This window comes from Gigantopelta aegis, unplaced genomic scaffold (genome assembly GCF_016097555.1).
Source record: "Gigantopelta aegis isolate Gae_Host unplaced genomic scaffold, Gae_host_genome ctg6580_pilon_pilon, whole genome shotgun sequence".
Taxonomy (NCBI): Eukaryota; Metazoa; Mollusca; class Gastropoda; order Neomphalida; family Peltospiridae; genus Gigantopelta; species Gigantopelta aegis.
The window spans coordinates 1-12250 of record NW_024535137.1 but is presented as its reverse complement, the minus strand read 5'-3'; the positions used below and the strand labels follow the sequence as shown (position 1 = coordinate 12250).

The window sequence follows — 12250 nt, the reverse complement described above, 5'->3', positions numbered from 1 at the left end:
TTATTGCTTTATGTTTCTTTCAATCACTCCTTTTAGAACAGAAACAGCAAGTGTTAGTTCATCAATGGTATGTTCACAACACACTGCTAATCGAATACTAGGAAACAAGAGAAACATGTCAATGGAAGACAATTAAAATTATGCCCTTTAACTATTAAAATTTAAGATTGTAAAAGTAAACTTTGTCCTAAAATTAGTTACTCTAAAAGATGGAGATTTACTAGCTTTAAGTCCAGAGAGTTGGCATAAGCTACAGAGCTACTATAAGAAGCTTCAATCAGTCATTCCCAATTCAAAGTGCTCACAATATCGATAATAAAATTCATTGGTTGTTGGTGGGTTACTCACCAGCAGGTTAATTCTCTCCAAAATGGTGTACAACAATAGAATAAAACAATGAGAAATGAACAAACCAATACACATACACATACACATATGGTCCAAAACAATCTTAGGATTGCTGCACATACCAAGTAGAATAAAAAGTATTTAATACCTTTGTTGTGGAAGCTTATGTTCTTCAGACTCCAGATATTTTGGCTGTTACAATAGCCACACCTTCCTCAAGAGATTCTTTAACAATAGTATCAAGTAGTTTTTGACCTGCCTCTCGAGAACCTCTAAAGTCTGAGAGACAAAGATGAATAAGGGGTGACTCCTCATAACCATCCACTTGAAAACCAGAAAGACAGTGGAGACAGAAAAGAAAAACAACATTACAATTACACATTACAGTTTCTAAGAATATTATCTTTGTATTAGAATATTTAATGAATATATTTATTTATTATCTCAATTCATGGTACTGGATAGCATTGATTGGTAAATATTAGAATGAATACTATTAAAAAAAATAAAGATGACATTTATAACTTATATTTTAAAGTACTATATTTTGTTTGTTGCATTTAATACTTACTCTTTTAAAAGGTTTCTTAATGTCTTAGCATTCTCTCTGGGTTTTTCAAATATCTCAGGTGACTTGTCCATAGTATCGAGTGCCTCTATTGCGGCTGTAGTAAGCAATGGTGGAAGTGATGCACTAAAGCAGTATCCAGCACCTTAACAAGAGAACACATATGTGTATCACTTGGAGTTAACATTTGATCTGACAGGAATATACCTGTACTTACAATAACATGTACATGTTATCTACATGGTTAACCTGATAGTCTTTGATGATCAATAACAAATGATTTTCCAGCACAAAATCCTCCCATATTGGCCATACTCAAACTCATCAAAACACAAATAAGATCAACATCTTCTGGCTAAAAAATAAAGATAGAATATAGAAACTATATTATAATATTAATAATGTAACACTATCTGTCAATTAAAATTGAGTTCTATTCTATGATCGTGTTAATTTACTCACTGTTAATTGAAAATGTTCTACTGCTCCACGACCTGTAGCTCCTAACACACCAAATGAAAGACTTTCCTCCAAAATAATTGGAATACGATATCGTTTACGAAACTCCACCTACATGTATTATATTAGTAAGTGTTGCACACTGTAAATGACAAGCAACAACACACAAGTACTTACCAGTTTGGGTAGAGGTACTAAGTCACCATAATTCATATATATAGCTTCAGCTACAATGAACTTTCTGATCTTCTTAGCTTTATTTGGATTCTAAGATAACAATAGTCTGTTCATCTTCTGTCATTTATTATTTAATTATTCACACATCTACCCATCCATCCATCCATCACTGACTTTGAGATCAAATTTTTCCTTTTCTTTCAGTAATCTTTCTAAATCTAACATATCATTATGCTTGAAGTACTTGATCTGACTACGTGAGGCAACCAGTCCTTTTTGTGTAGGAAACCCCATACCTTCGTCACTACATGAGCAATACAAAATAAAATATACAATGTATTGAAGTTAGACAATATTTTGAGTAGTTACTATATGCAGTGAATTACAGGTCTGGGATCAATTTATTACAATTATATTTGAAAATTATAACATTTTGGATATAATTACATTACAATGAAAGAAATGAAAAGTATTAACAATCACAATTATATATATATATATGTAATTATATATATATATATGATATTAATTGTATTGATCATGCAATTATAATCATAATAGTCACATAATAGTCCTGGTGGATTGACATTACCTTCTACATTGATACCTACAGGAGTACAGGTACTGTTACAAGTTAATGTCCCAGCCTTTGTGGGACTAGTCTCTCAAAGAGGATCCCTTTAATCAAGTGAAAATGAAGTCCACTTTAATTTATAATTTAATTTAGCAATGACATTGTTCTTACCAAAAGATGATGTCTGTTCTTTTAGAATAAGCAGGTATGGCACTAGCTATGGCAGCAAACCCAAATGAGTAAACTATAGCTTCTTCTCTGCCAGTGAATTTAGCTATACGTTCCTCTATACGAAGATGGGACATCTGGAAGAGGGTGGGATAGAGAGGGAGAAGGAGAGAGAGAGAGAGAGAGAGAGAGAAGAGAGAGAGAGAGAGAGAGGTTCTCCAAGTTTGTGTCCAATTCACTAATGAAAAATTGTAATTGGAAAATTATTTTAACATTGTTTTTAATGTAAGAGGCCTAGCATGTTCTCAAGATGTAGCAGCAATGAGAAAAAGAAAGGTTTCCTCTTTGTATAACCATACCTATATATTCTCATAACATTAGGAAGTAAATTTTATTGGCTGCAGGTGATTCAGTTGTAAAATTGAAACATATAAATTATAGTTCAAAGTTTATTTAATTCTCTGTCTCAAATACTTTCTACCATGATTCTAGACAGACCCAGTAATCCAGTATATACATGTAATCCAAATAAATTATCTAAAAGTACATCTATAGCCTTGTCACTATTTATGTCAATTTTCAAAGGGAGTCTACACAGGATCTTAAAATATCTGTGTAATAATAGTCTATAATCACTGTAAAAACTGGATAAAGTAAATTAGGGACAATCTCTATTCATGACACTTGTTTAGACTTTACAATGCTATTGTGTTTGTATCTGGTGAATGCTATAGGACTGCATCTAAGGACTGTATGTGTCCAGAATTAAAACTCAACCATTTGTACTTGAAGCCAGTAGATTAAATGCAGAACCTACCTAGCTACATCACACTTTTGTATTATACCATCAATCTCTTCAATTGTACTCTCAATAACCTATAATGACATATATGCAGGTAACAAACTATTATTATTGTTAATGTATCACTTACTGGAGGTATCTGGACAGCGCGATTAGACAAGTTCTCCCACATAGCTGCTGTTTGAATTACTTCATTACTTTCGATACGAGCTTCTTCTAATTGTTCAGTAATAGCAGCCATATTCTATTCAATTAACAAGTAGTATAACAGTAACTAGGGAATAACATGACTGATTCTAAAATCTACTTATAATTAATTATTCCTCTCACAATAAACAGTACTGATATCTTTAAAATTGAGAGTCGCAACAAGTTATGAACAACTACAGAATGCTAGAAGGCACTCAAGACTGACAAGCTTATTAGTTGTCAATTGCATTGATGCTCGTCATCAAATATAATGTAGCTTTAACTAATACTTTCTATTTATTATAGACTTGAAACATTAATAAATACCATAAGTCTATTTATTATTTAAAATTTATTAACTTTAAAGGCTCAATTTAACAAACTTAAAAAAATCTTAATACATATTTAAACAATAGTCGGTACAATCACTAAAATTAATATATAAAGTTGTGGACTTTGGGTGAGTTGACTCATACAACATAATATATTTTACATTTAGAAAATAAGTCAAAGGCATTAAAAAATTAAAAGCCAATTAATTATTAAAAGGATTTAACCTGCTCTAGTTCCTCTGGAGATGTGACAACTTGTGACTGTAGATCTTCTACTCTTATTTGCAACCTGTCAAGTTCTTCATTTAGAGTACTCTGTAAATAGTACATAAATTTAATAGTAAACCTCCTAAAAAGGATAGTTTGAATATATATCCTTTATACTTATTTGCAGCACTGTGCTTTTGTCTATCTAGTATTAATTCTCAGAAGGGAATCTATAGTCTTACAGAAGGAGGCATTAAGAAACATCATAAAATCTTTTTGTATTGAGAACATGTCGACATCAAGTAGGTTTAAACCATCCACTGTATCTACTGTTAAAACATACTAAATTGTCATCCACAGACTGTCTGTAAGACAACACATCGGCAAGTCTTTTCTTCATTACTTCCTAAGAACAGACCCACAGAGAGGGAGAGAAAGAAAGGTAGGAGTGAGGGAGCACATTAATACAGAAATGTACCACATGGCTTTGTATCTCCTGGTGATGGTGTTGACATTGACCTAATTGTTTAGTTAACTAAAAAAAAAGTATATATATAATTATGTTTCATATATCTTTTTATTACCTCATCCTCTAATTCTTTTTCACCAATTTTTTGTTGCCTGCAATGAAATAATAAACATGTAAAAGGTTACATAATCTATAGTGTACAAGCAATTTTTTCCAATACTTTTTATTGCCATTACAGTGAAAATTACTAAAGTGAAGAACCTTCACCACAGTAGTAGCTAAATCAGAAATATCAATTTGCTATACTGGCATTGAGAATTTAATGCTGTATTTCAAAAAACCATAGGTGTCTGATCATAATGTATGGTGTGACATCAATAAAGTAGTGATACTTCTTTTTTGCTAAGCCATGCATTTTATAGACTTGTATATTGTTTTTTTGCCAGTGCTTTTTGAAAGATCTTACTGACTTTTCAAACTTAATGTTTGTTTGGTAGCCTATTCAATAGAATTTATCTCTAGTACTGAACGTTGCCATGTCTACTAAATTTGGCAGCTTTAGACACTGTTGTTGTCAAGTTGGAACAGAAGGATAAAGTAAATTGCTTTCAGACAAACAGGATAAAAATTCAACAACCAATTCTCGAATACATGTAACTTGTACTCATGTGATTATTATTATTATTCCTCAAGTAGGTGTGACATGAAGATCACATCAGAATCAGGTAAATAAATTGTCATAACTTGAGAATGAAAGGATTTTTAGGTAAATTTCCATGTTGAAAATTGCATACATTTTGGTAGCAATCAATTCTGCTGTATTACCTGTGCTTTTGGAACAGAGGACAAAGCAAGTACTGTAATCTTAGCCCACACTGAGATCAGTGAGGGTTGATAATTTTCCAAACTATACCTATACATTGTGCTGAGATTGGTGGACCCTCCCACTACATGTTATAATTTGTATGTATTAATTTATACGCGCATGTTATTCTCCTAGTAGCCCCTCCCACTCTTGTTATATGATTTACATGACTTCTATCTTAACAGGAGATGGCCAAATATATAATATCTTTCCTCCGGAGACCTCACCTGAGGAGACGGAAAGAGTGACAAAGTTCCACAACAACCATTAGATGACAAACAGGAAGAGGAGGAGATTGTTGTTGTATTTATTATAAAGATGTTCACGGGATTGAAGGCAGCTGGTCTGAGAGTATGTGCTGAACTATCTTTTACAGCTCCTTCTGTTGCACTGATCAAACCTTGAATAGTCTTGTCATACTCAGAGGAAGTAACCAAACATTAAGAATTACAATTGTTTTATTAAGTAAATATTGGTTTATACACTGTATTAACATAATTTAGTAATTTAGGCAAATGAAATGGCTGGATTCTTGCAGAGACTTATATATATATAGGACACCTTAACATGTCAAAATAATCATCACAAGTATAATAGTAAATGTGGACTACTAATAAAACAACATATTGAATTATCAGATGTGCAATCAACATTGTATTATATAACCATAATACATTCCACTACAGAGAGTACATGTTTAATTAAAGTCCTACATATTTGTATGTGTACCATAATACTGCATATAATAAGTTAATGCATTACTTCATTATGGAATAAATAATTATAGTTACTATGTCTTCTATTCAAGACAATGGAAACAAAGTAGGACCACTCATTTTATGTGCCATCAAATAAAGTGAGGTCGAATTTTCTTCAGCTTTCCAGTATGATTCAGTAGGATTGGTCTGATCAGAATCTATCAACAATGAATAACAGCATAACAATGATAATGTGCCCATATAGTCTTTCATCTCACCTTCTATAGGATTTGATCGAGTTCCATTGGAACGAAAATAGGGATTTTTGAGATCATAACTTGAGCATGATATTTGAGATGTACCAACAACTTTAATTTCTATGTCTATATAATAACTTTGTCTGCAGTGAGAATGAGAATAAAAACAACAATATGTACTAGCATTAAGATTGATCATAGCTAAAAAAGACATTGTAAGTGCCTTCAGTACATGTAATAGTTTGCACTACTTTTTGTTAGCTTTCATAGAAATATGTCCTGTTATTTCTTGTCCGGCAGTAGCAAAGAGAGGTTTCTTGAGTAAACACCGTGCCTATAGACAATAATAACAAATGCATTACTAGTCTCTTTGATCAAATCATCATCTAACAAAACTGATAGTCAGTAAAAAGTGGCAAGATTGATACCATTCTACATCTATTTTGTTCTGAAGTACAACAATGCTTATTATTAATTATAGTTATCTCACCTGATGCCAATGTGTGACTGGCTTAAAAGGAGCAGTAGTTAGCCATATTGTCTTTCTGCATAAACACAATTATTAGACAATTAAAAATGGTAAAAATTATTTTATGTCTCAATAGCGACTCCTTGAATTAAGGATTATATATACTCTTTACATTCCAGGAAGGTTTGGGATGGGTCTAGTAACAATATAAAGTATAATAAAAAGCTAACAACACAATCATCAGAACATTCTGATACAAACAGCATCCAGTATGTCTGTTTCAAAATGTGATGATAATTGTGGAAGTAGTAGAATGGGATAATAACACTTTTATATTGTTCCTAGATTCCAACCCCAATCCTTCTAAATCCTAAAGTATATATTTATGTAGTACTAACTGTACATACTACCCACTTCTAGTTAGCACTCATAACTGCATGGTTATAGTCTTACAACCAACTAATGAATGTATGATTTAATATATTATCTTTATACTAAGAAGAGTTTTTAAGGTGTCAAAATACCCACAAAAGAAAGTTTCATTATGCTTAGCAAATTTCACATAACCACTAATTGTAGGGCTCACTGTGATCCAATAAAGGAGACATCAAACCAAACGCTATACCATGAATGCTACCACTGCTTGATAATTTGAATGTCACTGGAATGTTAATACTAGAGAGAGAGAGAGAGAGAGAGAGAGAGAAACACATAGAAACTCACAATATTGGTTGATAATAATTGGGGGCTAGATCTATAGCAAAACCTCTTGTAACATACAGTAGATAGAACAAGGTGCAGTATCAGACTGAATGCGTACTCAAAAATATAGAGCATGTTCTAGTCTTGTGTGGCCAGATATATAGAAAAATTTTTCTCATGTCTGGTCACATAAGACCAAGGATGTCCTTAATTCAACAATTCTTGTGCAAACTGTTACATTCAAAATATTTGTGACATTTATTTTTGTGGGGTTAATTAATTTTAAATTTAAAATATAACATACGTATGAAGTGAGGATTCAGAAATGTGGATGTAAAGTCCACAGTATGTCCTATAGGTTTAGCCATAAGAATACGAACATCAAATGTGTCCTATATGATATAAAAAGATTACTATGATCATACTAGTACTGCATACATGAAAATCATATTATGGCTTGAACTTCTAGTTATTGATATTAACTGACCACAATTGGTTGTTTGAAGTATTCCTCCACAGCAGTTTCTTGTAATGAAGAGAGATCTACTGCATGAAAATGTTGCTGAGACCTAATAGTAATAACTATAATTATACTGAAATATAAAAAGAGGCTGTGTTTGAATGCAATGTGTGGTACCAACTATAACATATCAGAACAGAACTATTAATTTTAGTGCCAGAATGAGACTGAATTTAGTTCTGGTGTAAACATAAATTTGTAAGTTAAGAACATTGTGTAACTGAGCTGATTGTGCTTTGTTTAAAAACAAAGCAAAATCTGCTTATTTAAAACTCCAAAAAAAGGGTAGTCATGAAGGAACAATGTCAAACATGGCTACGTGGTAAGAAAATGGCTGTATGAAGATCTTTACACAGTAGCCACACAGTAGAATCTCAGAAAACTACATTATTATATTGTAATGAATCTCTTACTGACATTCTTGCTTAGCCTTCTTCTAAATTTACTAAAATATGGTTTAATATTAATATAATGTAGTGGCTTAAAAACTTTATAAATTTGCAAATCACCAACCCTGGGCATATTTTTCTGCTATAGTTATTCCTACATTTCATAGATTTTCCAATGCCATTATTTTCACAAGGTTATACACTTTGCAAGGACAGTTAACTTTTTAAAAAATTCTTATGAACACACACATGTATATATACTACAATGTAATACCAAAAAAACGCTTTCTTGTATCGTTCCATATACAGCATCTGATCAGTGAATGGTGCACAATATAGAATACCCTGAGTTGGATACATCTTTCCTGTATAGATAATAAGAGATAACATACATAGAGTAGTATGCACATATACTGGCAACCATTGTAACATGAAAGGCAATGTCAGTTAGGAATGGTAAAAAAAGTATATGTATAATGCTACAGTTTCAAAATGTGTGCATAACTATATTGTAAATCTCAATTGAATCTTGCGACTAACAACTTGCAACCATGCAAGCTGTATGCTGGGTAAAATATGTTCAATATCCTGAGAAAATAAAGATTACTCAAACATACAAGGTGTAGTTCGCTGTTAATCATTAATAACCTTATTATTATTCATTAAAATTATTATTTCATTATTCATTATAATTTTAATTATGCTTCTGGATGTATCCACATAAAAAGCACGTGTTGTCATTATTATAAAAGTATCTACTTTATTCAGTCATGTCGTTAGTTTTATTTCAAAAAGAAAGAAAAGTTCTCTTTAGAAATTACGCTAAATTGGTGACCCTGATGTTACTCAGAAGAGCATAATGACTGATCCAGAACCTAATTTTTCCTTAACACCCTCTCTAGCTGCCATCAGCATCAAACTGCCACCATTCTGGCCTGCTGACCCAGAAGTTTGGTTTGCTCAAATAGAGGCGCAGTTCACTACAAGAGGAATTATTTCTCAAAAGACTCGTTTCGATTACGTTGTCAGTTCCCTCAGCCCTGAATTTGCTGTCAAAGTTAGAGATCTTCTCCTTAGACCACCAGACAAAGCTCTGTACAACACTCTTAAAGCCGAACTCAACTAAACTCTCCTCTTTACTAATGTGTAAGAAGGATCTAGCAAACATCAGAATTAGTTAATTTTCAATTTACAGATCAGATTCACTAACCAGGTTCTGGGTAGCATAGACAACAGAGCATACTACATTCTTATAGCTGTTATTGCTAGAAGCTGTTTGATGTTTTGCTATCAATTGTTTATAACTTTATATGTCTGTACTTATAAATTTTAAATCATGTTAACCCTTCTAACACAGCTAACATGTACTGAAAGATGAGATTATTGATTATGAGTGTCTGTATGACTTTCTTATTTTACTTATTGTAATTAAGTAAAGTTCTGATGTGATCTATGATAGACCTTTCTTGTGCAGCAAAGAGAAAGGACTAGCTTAATAGACTAATTAAAATATAGATGCAATAATAATTAACATTATGGTTGAAAATAATATCATGGAAATAAGTTAGGACTACTATGTAGAGATTTTGCACAGGCATACTGTCATCTTGTTTTCAGATATTTTTACTACCATCTTTGAATTTTTTGCAACTAGACTAAAGTCTGTTCTTTGATTCTAACCAAATAATAAACAACACTGAAATATAATACCTTCAGGTTTCAGCCATTTTCTAGCATGGACATAGCTTTCTATCGTTCGTTCATTAACAACATACAGCCCATTGTCTCAGAGATAATGACATCTACCATCTCTGGAACATCAATCTATAGAACAGAACAAGAGTAGATATAAACCCTTTATTTCTTATATATGTTACAGTAAGATTGTCTAAATAGGGATTTTGTGAAATCCCTGAAACTTTCAGGGAATTTGTGAAATCACTATTTCACTTAGGGACTTCATAAATTCACTAAAATTTCTAGTGATTTCATGAAATCACTGAAATGAGGCTCTTGTTATTTCACAAAATCACTGAATGTGATATATTGGTAGAAATTCAGCATTGTTTAAGTGTTGTAAGGAACTTTATTCATGAATGACACCTGCTGCTACAAAGTCTCTTTGCTTTATAACACTTGCACCTGTTTGTCTGACACTGTTTCTTGCCTTTGCTGCAGTCACACCGGAAGAACCCTTGTCCGCCAGAAGCTGTAGACCTGAGAGCTTGACGGACTGTGATTGTAGATTCTTTGTTGACATCAGAATCATTCAAGAGTCGCTGAGGACAGAGATCAAACTGATTCCTGGTATACTTTTTGCTCAGAATCCCAACTTTCACTGCAATTCTATACATGTCATGTTCATCCCGATCAACAATAACTCCTAGGATATTTCTTGGGTCACCTCTCCCTCTGTCAACCATGGGAATGGGGACAGCAACATTATCTCCAGCTTCACCTGCCTTTAAGTCAATACGGGAGCGCTTGACCATCCTTTCTGCCTGTGATAACTGGGATTCACATGCTCTTTTTCGTTGATTGGCGATGTCTTCGAGTCGCTTGTCAAGGGGTGTAGAATTCAATGGAGAAGGATTGTGATGATGCTGCACTGACGGAGCCTGGGAGCTTGTAAAAGGCTGGGAGATGGCAGGAGGTGAAGGTGGCAGTTGTTCACTGGTGGCTGGAGGTAGTTCATTGTTATGAACAGCAGTGGTGTCAGAGGATGGTGCCTGATAAAGTGCTAAAAGGTCATCTTCAAATTGAAGCCTTTCCAGAATTTCAGGTGGGAGGCTAGAAGATGTCAATCCAACTTTAGGGTCCTCTCCAAACATGGCTTTGTAAGGGTTCTGTTGATGCCAGCATGATGAGCGCAGTTCTTCTGTTGCTGAACAAATTTGAGTCCCACTGTCCAGTCCTGGGTGTTGTTGTCACTCATCCAAGCCACCAGAATGTCTTTGATGTCACTGTTTGCCCTTTCAACAGAACCCTGGCTTTGGGGATGTCTGGGCTTGCCATGAACCATGATGAGCTGCGGCCACAACTCTTTTGAGCTCTGTGATGACTTGGGCTGTGAATTCTGAGCCATTGTCACTCTGAAGAATAGCTGGTGCACCAAAGAGGAGGAATATATCCAACAGTTGAAAGGCGACTTCAACAGCTCTCTTGGAAGACAGGGGCCTCAGGATAACAAACTTTGTGAGGTGACACTGGTAAACCATGATCCACTTGAATTGTCCTTGTGGGGATGACTGCATGTCAACAAGATCAACTTGACCACGAGAGTTGAATTCGCTTGACAACAACACCTGTAGTCTTGGGACGTTTCCTCTTTCTCTCGACATACAACACAGTAGGACTTGAATAGTTCAACAGTATCTGTTGTGATGTTGGCATACTTTTGCCTAAGATGTTTCAGCATCCTGTCACGACCACCATGGCCAGTTGCAATGTGAGCTTTACTGATGATGTCGTAGGTGTCTTCTATGGTGGCATAGTAGACAGGGCGATCTTCTGGTGACTTTCTCTTCTTGATATAAGCTTCTCTACATCACCACACTGAAGTAACTCATACTTTTTTAGGATGTAGTACTGGTGATGTGACTTGGTAGTGGAAGCTTCAGCTGCTGTTTTCAGATCATCAATGGTCTTGTAGTACACCTCTTTTAGGAATGAGATATTTTGCACATTGAGAATATTTCTTGAACAAAGCCTCTTCGAATTTTGTCTCAAAATTATGCTGCGCCATTTTGCTTCAAATGCAGGAATAAAGTGGATGAGCATTGTGTAGCTGCCTCTTATATAGTGAAGGCTAAGCTAAATTGCAATTACAACACATTAAAGGAAGTGTTAACTGCTCTGAACTATGATAAATCCTCAGAGTAGTCATCAAAGCTATGATATGATTACATAGATTTCTTTGATTGCAAAAACTATTGACACCTCTCCCTGTGTAAGACTACATTAAAGGAAGTATAAACTGCTCTGAACTACAATAAATCCTCAGAGTAGTCATCAAAGCTATGGTATTAATTCCAGCTGAATTACTGTTTCATCAAAG

At 33.9% G+C, this 12250-nt stretch overlaps 2 protein-coding genes across 2 annotated transcripts; both read right to left on the bottom strand.

Annotated features, from left to right (window-relative positions):
* Positions 1 to 919: 919 nt before the first annotated feature.
* On the bottom strand, positions 920 to 2431 carry LOC121366676 (serine palmitoyltransferase 1-like; the record flags this gene model as incomplete). The annotated part of the gene is made up of 6 exons (XM_041491029.1): positions 2298 to 2431; positions 1727 to 1856; positions 1553 to 1642; positions 1375 to 1486; positions 1166 to 1267; positions 920 to 1061 (listed from the first exon to the last, which is right to left on the bottom strand). Coding segments are annotated over exons 1-6 (710 nt in total), but the record flags the coding sequence as incomplete, so codon positions are not given.
* Positions 2432 to 10283: 7852 nt separating this feature from the next.
* Positions 10284 to 11024, bottom strand: LOC121366675. The gene has a single exon (XM_041491028.1). It carries the CDS (start codon positions 11022 to 11024, stop codon positions 10284 to 10286), a length of 741 nt encoding a protein of 246 aa, XP_041346962.1.
* Between the last annotated feature and the right edge of the window lie 1226 nt (positions 11025 to 12250).

Excerpts from the sequence above, each read along its gene's own strand:
- LOC121366675 (XM_041491028.1), bottom strand. The coding sequence starts at position 11,024 with ATGTTTGGAGAGGACCCTAAAGTTGGATTGACATCTTCTAGCCTCCCA.